A 16,333-nucleotide genomic window follows, 5' to 3' on the forward strand; every position below is an offset into this window, starting at 1 on the left:
GATGCTAGACATCCCCCTGTTTGTCTGTGCCTTCGTTAAGAGGGCTCCTGTGTTCCCCAGAGAGGGCTCCTGTGTTCCCCTGTGTTCCCCAGAGGGGGAACAACAAGACAGTGAGCAGCTCTGCCTGGGGCCGCCACACATCCTGTCCGCATGGGGGTCCAGGCAGTTACTGGTGTGCTGGATTCAGTTGTTGTGGTGTGCCCAGTGGGTATTATTTGCCACTGTATTCTTACCTGCCAATCCAGTTTCTTTTCACTGTCTTCCCCTTTCCTTGCATCTGGTGGAGCCGATGGAGACCCCTGTTCACCCGTATCTTGGATGACCAGGTCGTCTCTAGTTCCTGACAATATTTCTAGGGATCATCAGGGCGACTCAGGGTCCGAGGTTCCTGTGTATGAGCCCTCCTACCATCTGGGTCCGCTTATACGGTTAGGAGTCAGGGCTAGGATTAGGGCGGCAGTAGGAGGTGCCCTGCTCCCTTTCCCTGGTTTCTAGGCCTAGTTTCTGTTCTTATTTCTGTTAAGTGTTCGGTGGGGAGTTTCCCCCCACTCCCCACCATGACATAAATACAGAGATGACGTTATTGGTAGCTTATTAAAGACAGTAGCAGGGTGTAGGAATAGTAATACCACTCTGGGGTATTACAGATTGAGCATTGGAAAAAGTTAAAGGAACCCATTAATTTTGGTGTGTGACTAATGGGTCTCCCAAAGCTTGCTTGAAAGATGGATTCAGCACATTAAATTATAACTCAATTTTCCACATTTATTACCCTCTCCCTAGGAATATCTGTCGGCTGAATGACTGTTCTCCTGTAAACTTCAGATACTGTCAAGTTTTAGGTTAAGGTCCATACAGAACACATCTGTTATCAATCAGCAACAGTTACAGTGGGTGGTAGAAGGGCATACAGTAAAGCGTGGAGCCTTTAAAATCCTGTTACATTTTTTGAGGACCAGAAGAACTGGAATATTAGATGTCAAGCGAGGGCTAGAAAGCATACACAGATATTACATTGCTGTCAATTTCTTTAAGGTTAATGAGCATTAAACACGCACCAGGCCCACATTGCACACTGACCACATTTGTTGTGGAAATTTTATTATGCAGACATTTTATCTTAGGATGTGTGTGTGTTTTTATAGATTGTCACCTGTCTCCCTGTGTCGGATTTAACCGAAGAACGCTCTAGAAGAGGGTACTTGGGTTGAATCGGGACCAGTGGTAAAACCGTCAGTATGAAAACCTTCGCATGGGCTTGGAGACGTGTTCTCAGTGTGTAGGGCGGCGTTTGCTGGTTTGTGAGCACTAAGTGCAATGCACTGGGCTTCTTCCCTTCAAATGTCTATACACATTAGAGAAGTGAAGTCTGCATAACGAGAGATACATATTATACCTCTGCTGCGGCTTCGCTATCCCTTTCTGGATACATATCTGCTTTTAAGACATGCATATCTGCCTTGTCGGTATACTCGTACCTGTCATGGTCTTACCTTCTTGCTGTTCTCCTTCGTTTGACATGTGCTGGCGGCCATCTTGGTTTCTGGGTTTCTTGTAGCCTCCCACCCTGCAGCTTCTCCTTCCCACTGGGAGGAGCTGGATGCCTAGCTCATATATATAGGAGGTCTGTGGCTTCAGTTCCTTGCTTGGTCCTCCTGTGTTCACATGCTTCCAAGACTGCTGCTGCTTCTGGTTCCTGATCCTGGCCTCGTCTGACTACCCCGCTGGTTCCTGATCCTGGCTTCGTCTGACTACCCCGCTGGTTCCTGATCCTGGCTTCGTCTGACTACCCTTCTGGTTCCTGACCTCTGGCTACGCAAGACCCTGCTTCGGTTTAGCCATCCGTTTGGACTTTTGCTTACAGCTTGATTTTCAATAAAGCCTTCTTATTCCCACTTATCTCTTGTTGTACGTCTGGTTCATGGTTCCATGACATTAGGACCAAGCCATGAATTCTGACGGTACAGGGCCATCCTCGCTACCTACGCTGATTGCCAGACTTGATCAGCAGGATCACCTGTTGGGTCGGTTCGCTGTGGCGTTGCAAACCCTGCTTGAACGCACGGCTCATTTCGCTTCCGTTGCCGATGGGTCGGTTGTCGCTCCTGGGCCCGCTCCTACTGCCGCTCCGGTTGTTGCGCCAGAGTCTACCCCGACACCTGTTGCTGCGCCTGCGGTGTCTCGGGGTATGACCGGTTCTGCCCCCCTTCCACAGCGCTTTGGGGGAGAGCCAACTCAGTGCCGAGGTTTCCTTAACCAGGTGGGCATTTATTTCGAGTTGCTGCCACATGCCTTTCCTACTGAGAGATCAAAGGTGGGCTTCTTGATCTCGCTGCTCTCGGACAAGGCCTTGGCCTGGGCCAGCCCTTTATGGGAGAACAACAATCCGGTGGTTGCCGAGTTTTCCGGTTTTGTTGCTTCTCTTCGGAAGGTATTCGATGTGCCGGCTCGTGCTGCCTCTGCTGCGAAGCTCCTTATGTCCATCAGACAGGGTTCACGATCCGTAGCTGAATACGCCATTGAGTTTCGTACCCTGGCAGCAGAGGTGGGCTGGAATAATGAGGCTCTGGTCGCTGCTTTCTCTCATGGTCTCTCGGATGCCTTGAAGGATGAGGTTGCAGCTAAGGACCTACCAGTGGAGCTCGAGTCTCTTATTTCTTTCCTGATTTTGATTGACACCAGACTCAGGGAGAGACCTTCCTTTAAGGAGAGCCTGCGGAGGCCTTCTAACAGATTGGCGCCTACGTTTGCTGTCCCACCCGTGCCTCCCTCTCCTCCCACGCCTCCTGGGGATGACTTGTCTGGGGGTGAACCCATGCAGCTGGGGTTTGCTCGCCTGTCCGAGGGGGAGAGGGTACTCCGGAGACGCGAGGGCCGATGCATGTACTGTGGTCTCGGTGGGCATTTTCGGTTGGCATGTCCGAACCGTCCGGGAAACGCTCGCACCTGAGATCCTGTCGGGGGCAGATCTTGGGTGGAGTCTCCTCGTCCCCGGTTTCCCGTGTTGACAAACCACTGATCACTGTTGTCCTCTCCTGGGTCGGGGGCTCGGTGACGACCCAGGCGTTGGTGGACTCTGGTGCTGGTGGTTTGTTCATTGATAGTGTGTTCGCTGCTGCCAATTCCATTCCTCTGCAGCCTCGAGGTTCCCCACTGGCTCTTGAGGCGATAGACGGCAGACCCCTTCTGCCGCCACACGTGACTCATGAGACCCTTCCAGTGGGGATAGCCATTGGTGCCGTTCACAGAGAGTCGGTCTGTCTCCAGGTGATTTCGTCTCCACACTACTCGGTGGTCTTGGGGTACCCCTGGCTCCAGAAGCATAATCCGACTTTCGATTGGAGATCGGCCGAGATCCTCTCGTGGTCACCGCAGTGTGGGGCTAGTTGCATCCATGGGCCTGTCAAGTTGCTGTGTACTTCCTCGGACTCTCTGTTGCCTCCTGAATACGAAGAGTACCGGGATGTATTCGATAAGGTGCGCGCGGTTGCCCTACCTCCGCACCGCCCATACGATTGTGCCATAGAGTTACAATCTGGTGCCGTTCCTCCTCGTGGCAAAGTCTATCCACTGTCGGTAGCGGAGAATGAGGCCATGGAGGAGTACGTGAGGGAGGCGCTTTCACGCGGACACATTCGCAAATCCTCGTCCCCGGCAGGGGCTGGATTTTTCTTTGTGAAAAAGAAGGGCGGTGAGTTGAGGCCTTGCATCGATTACAGGGGTCTCAATCGCATCACGATCAAGAACGCTTACCCGATACCCTTGATTTCCGAGCTGTTCGATCGCCTCAAAGGGGCCACGGTCTTTACCAAACTCGACCTGAGGGCGGCATATAACCTGGTAAGGATCAAGGCGGGCGATGAGTGGAAGACCGCGTTTAACACCAGGACCGGTCATTATGAATCCTTGGTTATGCCCTTTGGGTTGTGCAATGCGCCCGCAGTTTTCCAGGAATTCATCAACGATGTTTTCCGTGACCTGTTGCAGCAGTGTGTGGTGGTCTATTTGGATGACATCTTGGTATATTCTGAATCCATGGAGGCCCACATTATGGATGTCAGACGAGTGTTGCAACGGTTACGAGAGAACAGGCTGTTCGGTAAGCTTGAGAAATGCGAATTTCACCGATCCCAGGTAACCTTCTTAGGTTACATAATTTCCGCTGAGGGGTTCTCCATGGATCCTGAGAAGGTTTCGGCTGTCTTACAGTGGCCCCAGCCCAGTGGTCTCCGTGCCCTGCAGCGCTTTTTGGGCTTCGCCAATTATTATCGGAAGTTCATCAGGGACTTTTCTATGCTAGCCAAGCCTCTCATGGATCTGACCAGGAAGGGCAGTAATTTCCAGGTCTGGCCGCTCGAGGCCATCCGAGCTTTTGAGGCTCTAAAGTCCGCCTTTGTGTCGGCTCCGATTCTGTCGCATCCCAACCCTGGGTTGCCCTTTGTCCTCGAGGTGGACGCGTCTGAGACGGGAGTAGGCGCCCTTCTGTCTCAGCGTAGAACACCAGAGGGCCCTCTGCTTCCTTGTGGGTTTTACTCCCGGAAACTGTCTTCCGCGGAGTGCAACTATCAGATTGGTGACAGGGAGTTATTGGCCATCGTGCAGGCCCTTAAAGAATGGAGGCACTTGCTCGAGGGTTCGATGGTTCCAGTTCTCATCCTGACGGACCACAAGAATCTGACCTACCTTTCTGAGGCCAAGAGATTGACACCACGTCAGGCCAGATGGGCTCTGTTCTTGTCACGTTTTAATTACGTGGTCTCCTACCTACCCGGTTCCAAGAACATCAGAGCGGATGCCTTATCACGGCAGTACTCCGAGCTGTCCAGGGAGGAGTCGATTACGACTTCGGTCATACATCTCGAATCAGATCCTGGCCGCCATTCGCACCAGTCTGACCTCTCCCCTGGGTGAGCAGATTTTGGCGGCTCAATCTGGTGCTCCCTCTGGGAGACCCAACGGCAGATGTTTTGTGCCTGAGGAGTTGCGCACTCGGTTGTTGCGAACCTACCATAACTCCAAGGCCGCGGGGCATCCTGGAAAGAATCAGCTGTCCTGGGCTGTTTCACGTCTGTTCTGGTGGCCTTCTCTACGTTCCGACATCGCCGCATATGTAGCGGCATGCTCCGTTTGTGCCCAGAGTAAGTCCCCTCGGCACCTTCCGTTGGGCCTTTTGCAACCCATAGCCACCGGGGAGCGCCCATGGTCACACCTGGGGATGGATTTCATTGTGGACCTCCCTGCATCCCGAGGCCATACGGTCATTCTCATGATTGTGGATCGGTTTTCCAAAATGTGCCACTGTGTTCCTCTCAAGAAGTTACCCTCTGCACAAGAGTTGGCCACGATTTTCGCCAGGGAGGTCTTCCGGTTGCACGGTTTGCCCAAGGAGATTGTGTCGGATCGGGGGAGTCAGTTTGTGTCCAGGTTCTGGCGCGTCTTTTGCTCCCAGTTGGGGATTCATCTCTCTTTCTCCTCGGCCTACCACCCTCAGTCCAATGGGGCCGCAGAACGATCCAATCAGGCCTTGGAGCAATTCCTTCGTTGCTATGTCTCCGATCACCAAGACAATTGGGTTGACCTCCTGCCTTGGGCTGAGTTTGCCAGGAACACGGCGGTGAACTCTTCCTCTGGGACGTCTCCCTTCATGGCCAATTATGGGTTCCAACCTGCCGTGTTACCGGAGGTATTCTCTCCCCAGGATATTCCGGCTGTGGAGGATCACCTTTCCGTCCTACGTGCTTCTTGGGTACAGATCCAGAGGTCCCTTGAGGTCTCTGCGCAGCGCCAGAGACTCCAGGCTGATCGCAGACGAGCGCCCGCTCCTTCCTACCAGGTCGGAGACCGTGTATGGTTGTACACCCGCAACCTCAACCTTCGAGTGCCCACTCCCAAGCTGGCGCCTCGCTTTGTTGGTCCCTTCCGAGTGCTTCGCAGGGTAAACCCGGTAGCCTATGCCCTTGCGCTTCCTCCTGGCATGCGGATCTCCAACGTGTTTCATGTCTCCCTGTTGAAGCCATTGGTGTGTAATCGTTTCACTTCCTCGGTTCCTCGGCCCCGTCCGGTCCAAGTGGGCAATCGTGAGGAATATGAGGTGAGCAATATCCTGGACTCACGCCTGGTCCGCGGTCGGTTGCAGTTTTTGGTCCATTGGCGTGGTTATGGTCCAGAGGAGCGTTCCTGGGTTCCCTCCGCAGATGTCCATGTTCCTGCTTTGCTCCGAGCCTTCCACGCACGCTTCCCTCAGAAACCGTTCCTTACTCCGCGGAGGAGGGGCCCTTGAGGGGGAGGTACTGTCATGGTCTTACCTTCTTGCTGTTCTCCTTCGTTTGACATGTGCTGGCGGCCATCTTGGTTTCTGGGTTTCTTGTAGCCTCCCACCCTGCGGCTTCTCCTTCCCACTGGGAGGAGCTGGATGCCTAGCTCATATATATAGGAGGTCTGTGGCTTCAGTTCCTTGCTTGGTCCTCCTGTGTTCACATGCTTCCAAGACTGCTGCTGCTTCTGGTTCCTGATCCTGGCCTCGTCTGACTACCCCGCTGGTTCCTGATCCTGGCTTCGTCTGACTACCCCGCTGGTTCCTGATCCTGGCTTCGTCTGACTACCCTTCTGGTTCCTGACCTCTGGCTACGCAAGACCCTGCTTCGGTTTAGCCATCCGTTTGGACTTTTGCTTACAGCTTGATTTTCAATAAAGCCTTCTTATTCCCACTTATCTCTTGTTGTACGTCTGGTTCATGGTTCCATGACAGTACCGTATACTGACAATAGCCGTAGCAATGTCTCGCAGATAATCTCAAACCTATAAGAACCAGTAGAATGATCTTTACTAGATACTGGTCACTTTGAGCAGTATTGAATGGGATCCTTGCTGACAGTGATGGGGGATGGGCGGCCATCTGGCTGATCAGAAAATGGACATGATTCATTTTTCCTTATACAGGGATGGGGTGCGTGTCCAGCCACGTTGATGCCCTCTCCTGTCCTTTGACAAGTACCTGAACTTTCTCATTTTCCTGTATCCTTGTTACATGAAGTAAGTGGTCAGGTGATGGGCCAGCCCCTTTCTATCGTTACTGTGACTAAATAAAAGGTGAGCAGACTGTGGAGGAGGGGGAGTTGCTCAGATGAACTCAAGATGGTAACACCTTTGTCTGACTGCGGTTGAGGGATTTTTACCTTTCCTTACACAAAGCCTGATGCAAGCGGATTTCTAATATTAATATTTCTACAACACATTCTTCTGCATGCGCTGTCGAAAACATGAACCATCACAACAGTTTTAACACATCCCATGCAAGTAAGCAATTGTCGTGAGAAATGATAAAAGTGAGGATCACTGGTGATGGAACTGATGGTTTATGAATAAGTACTACCTGTTCCTCTCCTTTGGACAGCAGAATACGTCCATCCACAAGGGAGCAGCTTGATACATCCCAGACAGGAACTTGAGGTGTTGTGGTAGGAATAGATATAGGTGGTAGCTCTGAAAAATAGACAGGAGATGTTTAGTGGGGTTGGGATTATTTCATGCCAACCATACACATTCATATACAGTACACAGCCCATTCTCAGCTAAACTATCTGTTGGTTATTAGTTACCCAGCAACCCTTAAAGTGCCAATCACATTGATGGGCTCTTCTGATATCACAGACCTGGTTTTCTGAGCAGTTACTGAACTTCTTACTGCAAAATAGTGCTGCAATCCCATGCATGGAGTCACTCTGTATGAGGGCTCCTACTCATTCAGGTTTTTTTGGGGGGAGTGGAGTTTTTGAAGCCAAAACCAGGAGTGGATTATAAAAAAGTACGCTGTTTATTTTGGCTTCAAGACACAGCACCTAAAATCAAGGGAAACTGGCCCAAGTGCCCATATATTTCCTCTGTGTTGAGTCAAGATAGGGAGCTGCTTTTTGTAGATGCTCTCCACCCTGAATTATGGAGCTGGTCATAACTGGGGCACATCCTCTGTGACATTTGTAAAAGGTGTTGTTGCAAATGGATGGCCTGTTCCATGTGCCTAATTAATAGGATTAATCAGGGCCACAAGAGAATTGTGGAGACTTCTGGAAAGCAGAGTTCACCAGACAATTATGACAGCTACATATAGGAAAGGTGGTCATGTACTGTATGTACAGGGAGTGCAGAATTATTAGGCAAGTTGTATTTTTGAGGATTAATTTTATTATTGAACAACAACCATGTTCTCAATGAACCCAAAAAACTCATTAATATCAAAGCTGAATATTTTTGGAAGTAGTTTTTAGTTTGTTTTTAGTTTTAGCTATTTTAGGGGGATATCTGTGTGTGCAGGTGACTATTACTGTGCATAATTATTAGGCAACTTAACAAAAAACAAATATATACCCATTTCAATTATTTATTTTTACCAGTGAAACCAATATAACATCTCAACATTCACAAATATACATTTCTGACATTCAAAAACAAAACAAAAACAAATCAGTGACCAATATAGCCACCTTTCTTTGCAAGGACACTCAAAAGCCTGCCATCCATGGATTCTGTCAGTCTTTTGATCTGTTCACCATCAACATTGCGTGCAGCAGCAACCACAGCCTCCCAGACACTGTTCAGAGAGGTGTACTGTTTTCCCTCCTTGTAAATCTCACATTTGATGATGGACCACAGGTTCTCAATGGGGTTCAGATCAGGTGAACAAGGAGGCCATGTCATTAGATTTTCTTCTTTTATACCCTTTCTTGCCAGCCACGTTGTGGAGTACTTGGACGCGTGTGATGGAGCATTGTCCTGCATGAAAATCATGTTTTTCTTACCTTGCAGACTTCTTCCTGTACCACTGCTTGAAGAAGGTGTCTTCCAGAAACTGGCAGTAGGACTGGGAGTTGAGCTTGACTCCATCCTCAACCCAAATCAATTATCTTTGATGATACCAGCCCAAACCAGTACTCCACCTCCACCTTGCTGGCGTCTGAGTCGGACTGGAGCTCTCTGCCCTTTACCAATCCAGCCATCTGGCCCATCAAGACTCACTCTCATTTCATCAGTCCATAAAACCTTAGAAAAATCAGTCTTGAGATATTTCTTGGCCCAGTCTTGACGTTTTTAGCTTGTGTGTCTTGTTCAGTGGTGGTCGTCTTTCAGCCTTTCTTACCTTGGCCATGTCTCTGAGTATTGCACACCTTGTGCTTTTGGGCACTCCAGTGATGTTGCAGCTCTGAAATATGGCCAAACTGGTGGCAAGTGGCATCTTGGCAGCTGCACGCTTGACTTTTCTCAGTTCATGGGCAGTTATTTTGCGCCTTGGTTTTTCCACACGCTTCTTGCGACCCTGTTGACTATTTTGAATGAAACGCTTGATTGTTCGATGATCACGCTTCAGAAGCTTTGCAATTTTAAGAGTGCTGCATCCCTCTGCAAGATATCTCACTATTTTTGCCTTTTCTGAGCCTGTCAAGTCCTTCTTTTGACCCATTTTGCCAAAGGAAAGGAAGTTGCCTAATAATTATGCACACCTGATATAGGGTGTTGATGTCATTAGACCACACCCCTTCTCATTACAGAGATGCACATCACCTAATATGCTTAATTGGTAGTAGGCTTTCGAGCCTATACAGCTTGGAGTAAGACAACATGCATAAAGAGGATGATGTGGTCAAAATACTCATTTGCCTAATAATTCTGCACGTAGTGTATATGGCCTTCTCTGCTCCAGTCTATGGGAGTTATGGAGAGAGCCAAGCCAGCAACTGTAAAATAGTGCTGCGATTTCATGCATGGGGTCACTCCCTACGAGACCTCTCAAACATTCCGTTTTTTTTTGTTTTTTTTTAGGCCAAAACCAGGAGTGGATAAACAAAAATACTCTGTTGATTTTGGCTTCAAGTCACATCACCTAAAATTAAGGGGAACTGCAAGTTCCCACACATTTCCTCTAACTATGTTGAGCCAAGATAGGGAGCTGCTTTTTGGAGTTGGCCATAACTGGGGTGGATCCTCTGTGACATTTGACTGTATGTATATAAACTTCTCTGCTCCAGTCTATGGGAGGAATAGAGAGTGGCAAGCCAGCAACTCTCATAAAGAGAAAATTACATGCATGCTTGACCACCACTGGAGATAGCAAAATGTAGGGAGACCATCACTATACCAAATATGTGACCAAGCTTATCACCTTGAAGTACTTCTTCAGATCATGGTAAAATTATATTATATTATTATTTTTGGTTATGGATTTAGAATTTTCTTATAATTTAAGGGGCTGTCTCACAAAAGGCATTTTTCACCTACCCATGGGATAAGTGATAAATATTGGAATGGAGGGTCAGGCTGCTGGAACCCCAATTAATCCTAAGAATTAAGGGTCCCCAGGTTTCCTCTCAGGTACTACATTCATTTCTATAGAAATTACAGTGCTGTCTACATCAGCCCCAAGGAAGTGTAAATGTATGCTTCAACTAGGTTGTTCTAACTGTTTTTTTTCCTCTAATCTGTCTTTAGGATATGTTTACTCTATTTTCTTTACATAATGGGGGCAGCCATCTTGCCTGAGCCACTGAAACAATTCCAGAGATATGCTTTACAGCAGATATCTGTACATCAGAAAGAAAATTGGCTTATTAGGCCCCATTTTGAAAAACTCTCTAAAATGAAATCTGTCTTTCTTGCATATAGCAACTAGTCAGAGCTCAGCTTTCTGCCACAAATGATCTTCTTTGAACGAAAGGTGTAACGGCGTGCCGAAGGCGCACTCAGTCTCCCATCAGCCGCAGACCTGCTGCTTAGCTTCGGGAGCGAGAGTCTGTGTTTGACCTCGTTCCCAGGGCGGCTTTGCTAGCTGGGAGGCTCCCTGCTCCTAGGTCTGCCCTGAGCGCCGAGCTGATCACTCGCTGCTCAACTGGTCGGTCTGTCGGTCATGTGACGCTGGCCACGTCACATGACCCTCACTCCCCACTATAAATACAGGCAGCCTGCTGGCCACAGGTTGCCTGTTAATTTAGGTTCCTGGCAGTTGTTGGATACCTGTGTACTTACCTGATCCTGTTCCCTGACGATCCTTTGCCTGCTCCTCCTGTACTGCGCATCCTTCCTGGTATATTGACCTCGGCTTCCACCTGACTATTCTTTGCGGACTCCTTTGGTACTTCTTGACTCTTCTGGTATTTATGACCCTGGCTTCTCCTGACCTTTCTTTGCTTATCCCTCTGTACTGCGTTGTCCTCTTGGTTTTGACCTGGTCCGTTCACTATCCGTTATTTGTCTTGTCTGTCCTTCCGGCACGTATCCTAAGTTAGGGACTGCCGTCCAGTTGTCCCCTGTCATCAGGACTTGTGAGGCAAGTAGGCAGGGCCAGGGGTGAGGGTGGAGCACAGTGGTCACTATCCTCCCCCCTGTGTGTGTGTACGTGACCGTTACAAAAGGTCTTTAGTCTGATTATTAAATCAAAATCTTATGCACAGCCAACTTTTTTCACCTGATGACGGTTTGTCACTAGTTGGCTAAAATGGTCGTCCATTGTTAAATTTCTCCCTATGAACTATCATTTTGGTTGAAATTGTCTGTTTTGATCAACTTTAGTATGTGTATGGGTACCTTTATACTACTGCAGTAAGATAAAAGTTGTGCTGTTGAAATGAAACCTGTTCATATTGCTCTGAGTCTCTTGCTGGAAGTATACGTCAGGAGAAATCCCAATGTTTGCCTCCACTGGAAGCAACATATTCCCCTGTATAGACATACAGTGAGATATGTTGACATACCGCCCCTCTTCCTTTCTATTGCATCAATAACTCTGGAGCTCAGGTTAATGTTGTAATAGTGGTGAAGGTGTCCCCTGGCAGCAGGAGGAGAAGGAGGCATGGGGTAGAAGTTCTTAATTAGTCCCATTATGTTGCTTAAAGGGGTTCTCCAGGAATTAAGAAAATGAAAATACGTAAATATTACTTTATTATACATATATTCCCAAATACCTTTCATTATTTATAATGGCTCGTTTTGACTAGGGAACAATGATTAGGAGAAAAAAAATGGCCGCTGTCCTATTAGTAGACACAAAACCTGTCCTAATCACACAGGAGGACAAGTTACTTCACAACACTGAGGTAAAAAGCTGCCTCGTCCTCCTCTCTGCTCTACTTGTCAGTGATTATGATCCTGAATACAGTTTTTAATATGATGTTTAATCTGAATCTTTGTGGGAATGGAGTTCATGAGGAGACATGAAGTACAGAAAGAATGGACAGGACAGACTGTGGTAATGTGTGGCTGTGGTAATGGAGACTGCATACACGTGCTGATGCTCATGAACTCAATTCCAACAGAGATTCAGACCTCCTCAGGGGCCCGCCCCCTTGACAATGACCTCCACAGTGCCCGTCCCTTTAACAGTGACATCCACAGCAGCTGCCCCTTCAATAGTGGCCCATGCCCCCTTAACAGTGACCTCCACAGTGTCTGCCTCTTTAACAGTGACCTCCACAGTGCCCGGTCCTTTAACAGTGACCTCCACAGCAGCTGCCCTTTCAATAGTGGCCCCTGCCCCCTTAACAGTGTCATCCACAGCGTTTTGGGGGGGCAACTGGTATATCACACCAGTAGAAATGATTACTTTAAATAGTGTTTTTCACTCTGTGTAGATGCGGTAACGCAGCAAAACGCAGACAAATGCTGCCCTACCTAAATGCACTATATAGAAAGTATATTATTGGTATATAACACCCCTGCTTCAATCAGTTTTTTTGGGGGGGCAACTGGTAAATCACACCAGTAGAAATTATTTGTTACAATAGCGTTTGGCACTCTGTGTACCTGCAGTATCGCAGCAAAACAGCACACAACTGCTGCACAATACAAATGCACTATAATATACTTTCTATGTTAGAAAGTATATTTTAAGTATATGTCACACCTATCGATAGCACACCTATACCAGTCCTTAAAATGACTTTTGTGGCCCTATTAGCTAGCGTTTGGTGTCCCTAACAGTCTGTCCCTGCTCCACAAAGCAACCTCTCCGTACACTGGCAAAAGACTGAATGTAAAATGGCTGCCAGATCAGGTTTATTTATAAGGTAGGGGGTATGTCCACATGCTGAAACGTCTCAATTGGCCGTCCTGTACCACCTGATGGATGTGTCAAAGTTCTTCACAATGTAAAAGAATATGGCGGGCGCGAATATCGCCATATGTTCGCCCGTTCGGCGAACAGCGAACGAGGAAAGTTTGCCGCGAAACGACCGCCGGGCGGACCGCAAGGCCATCTCTACTACCTGAGGCGATCGCCTCATCTGGCCTCATTGGTGGTGCACCCCTGGCTTCTTCTTTACATGATACAGCTTTAATTTGCATTTATGGATTGCATGATGAACTGTGTTCACACAGAATTATTTCTGGAAGTGTTCCTGAAGCAATGCAGTGATTTCCAGCACAGAATCATGCCGGTTTCTAATGCAATGCCACCTTAGGGTCCATAAGTCAGAAGAATCCAATATTGATTGTCAGCCTTCTCTCTTGGACACATGGATTTCTCCAGATTCTCTATGATGTAATGTAGATATATGTGATATATTTAAAGTCTTCACAATTTTACGTTGAGGAACATTTTTCTGAAATTGTTCCACATTTTTTAGATGCAGTTTTTCACAAATTGGTGAACCTCTGCCTTATACCCAGTCATGTGACTTAGTAGCCAATAGCTCCTCCAGCTGTTTTTAGTACCACTTAGTTTTTCAGACTTTTGTTGAGATGCGAAGCTGCCATCAAGTTCTAAGTTACCGTTTTTCATGAAACTGTAAAATGTCTCACGTTCGACATCTGATATGTGTTCTATGATCTACTGTGAGTAAAATATGATATGCAAAACATTGCATTATGTCATTTCCTTTTATTTCCATTTGAACTTTTTAGCAATTAAGGTTATAAATACATATTGCAAATGTGATGTGAACAGGGCCTTAGAGGGTCATTGTGGCTGGCACGTATTTATATACACTGCTCTGGCTAGCACGTTTGTATGGGCACTTTCATAGTAAATAGGAGCATCATTGCAGTAACTGGGCCGGGCCATTATACAGTGGATAGGGCTGTCTAGATCCAGTACCTGGTGACGGAGCTCTTGCAAACAGCTGCTCAACAGGGGTGTCGGTAGTCAGACCGCAGCTGATTGGATATTGAGGACTTATCCTAGGTTGTCAATACCTGCTGAGAACTCCTTTAAGTATTCCATAGGGACAGAGGGGCAGCAGCCCCCTGCCTACCATGTTCCATATATACATGTAATATTGCCACAATTTTATTTGGCAGATAGGCCATTGGGCTCCTCATGCACCAGTGCCCAGGTGCAAATGAACCCTTGCACCATCCATTGCTATGGCCCTGTCAATATTTTATGTATAATAATGGATCAGTCCGAGTTAATGTTCTTAAATTTCTAGCTCTTGGCACACAGTTTTATTGAAGTTATAACGGTATATTTTGGAGGTATGGCTACGATAATTAGGTGTGGAGTTATGTTAGCACATGCTTTGATGACTGACACTAAATGACTATCCTGTATTGTGTCTTCCAAAAGACAGTCGATAAGCCACCGCTTGTATATTATTGATGTAGAGGACAATAAGGCAATGGAGGATGGGTCATCATGAGGAAACATTAAAATATATTGTAACCTAGCTAAAAGTATAAATCCAGACTTGGTTATCTGCATGTCAACCCTGTGAGGAGAGAGCAGGAAATGTTCAAATTTCCGTTGCTTCAACCACAGTATCAAAGGCTTAACGAGAGTCTCCCCACGGTAAAAGACTAAGAGTCTGTAGATTGTATTCCCCATAGAGGAGCTGTGCGGTGTTAATTTATGAAGATGTCTGCTTTTATATGGCGTAGGCAACATATTGTCACATGTTTAAAGGTCAAATATTACCGGATTTTTAAGACCATTACCAAACATAATCAGGGATTAATGCCAGGTTCTTGAGGACATATACACAGCGATTGTACTAATGGAATAAGCTGTATAATAATAATTTCTTTGCACTATTATCTGTGCTTGAAGCTACATGCTTGATATGTGCAGCTCTTCCAACTACACTTCATCCTCTGCACTCAGAGCTACCATAGTGAACTTGCCCTAGATGTCTTGAAGACATTTTGTCATTCCATGTGTCCTTCAACCTCTCTGTCCACAGTGAGTGGTATAATTGTAGAAATTATAAGTATAAGCTGTAAAAATTCATTTGGATGGTGCTTTGAATTGTCAAACTTTTGACATGTTGTGAAGGGTGCACAGGAATCATAAAGACTTTCCTGCTCATCATTTAAATTACCAGCATGTAATTCTACATGATGGGTGTATGAAGGCGCAAACCATTCTGTCCTAAAATGGTAAAAATTCCTTCCTGACCTCATGTGGTGAACAGATTCGATCAACATTGAAGCAAGAATTCTATAATAAGTAGATGTTGGTAAGACACCTGGTCATTTTTGGACAGCCTTGGAGGAAAGGTAAATAATGTCATCCCAAACAGACATTCCAACATGAAAATTGCCTGATATCTACAATGACATTGTGAATTTCCTTTGCATAAGGATGATAGGTTTGTGTCATGTATGAGCAATTTTATACAGAGTGCCCCACAATCTTCTACTTACCTTCTAGAACCTCAACTGGTTCAACCACCTCTTTATTCCCTCTTTTCTGGTGCAGTGACACTGAGCGCAGATAATGCACAATGCCTCCAGTGTTAGACTCTTTGGAAGACTTTTTCTTCTTAAATAGATTCTGCTTTTTCTGTGATTCCTTGTTCTGGGATCCACGAGAAGACTTCCACCTTTGAAGTCGATCCCACATACTGCGTTTTTGACCCTTCTTCCATTGATAAGATCCCATAGGAGAAGGCTCTGGAGTGTTGGACTCTAGATCTACTGGGTCTTCACAAGGTTCCACCATCCTTCTAATTCTTGAGGTTTTTTTTTACTGGAACTTCTAAAGTCTTCTGCAGGGTAGATAGATTTTTTACCGTAGGTTCTAGATTATACTGAGTACCATATTATATGTTCATAATAGCATCCACCTTCTTTCTTTGAAAACACCTTCACTCCTTTTCTGTTGTTTCCTGTTTTTGCAATTTCCTCAGATTTTGGCTTCTTCTTAAGAACCCGTTTCTTCTTCCTCTGCCCCCTTGTCTGCTAAGCTGCCTTGTCTACACCCCTCTCTCTCATCCTCCGTCTTTGTATCATCTGTTTCGTCCCCTTATTACAGGAAATATGCAGAAAGTATTAGATTAAAGTAAACTTGCGGTGTCATGAAAATCTTAAACCATACTGATCAGAATGTAGTAAGGTAGCAAGGCGGCAAGAA

General features: G+C 46.8%; 1 protein-coding gene across 1 annotated transcript in view; it reads right to left on the reverse strand.

Moving 5' to 3' along the window:
• The window catches only part of LOC122927335 (RAS protein activator like-3-like), a 73,390-nt gene extending 57,104 nt beyond the window's left edge, over positions 1–16,286 (reverse strand). The window contains exons 1-3 of the mRNA XM_044279074.1: positions 16,047–16,286; positions 15,625–15,968; positions 7,373–7,482 (exon numbers count right to left, since the gene is read on the reverse strand). Coding sequence (XP_044135009.1) covers positions 7,373–7,482; positions 15,625–15,922 — 408 coding nt within the window. The 5' untranslated portion in view covers positions 15,923–15,968; positions 16,047–16,286. The remainder of the gene's footprint in view (positions 1–7,372; positions 7,483–15,624; positions 15,969–16,046) is intronic.
• Positions 16,287–16,333: the final 47 nt, after the last annotated feature.

This window comes from Bufo gargarizans, chromosome 2 (genome assembly GCF_014858855.1).
Source record: "Bufo gargarizans isolate SCDJY-AF-19 chromosome 2, ASM1485885v1, whole genome shotgun sequence".
Classification (NCBI taxonomy): Eukaryota; Metazoa; Chordata; class Amphibia; order Anura; family Bufonidae; genus Bufo; species Bufo gargarizans.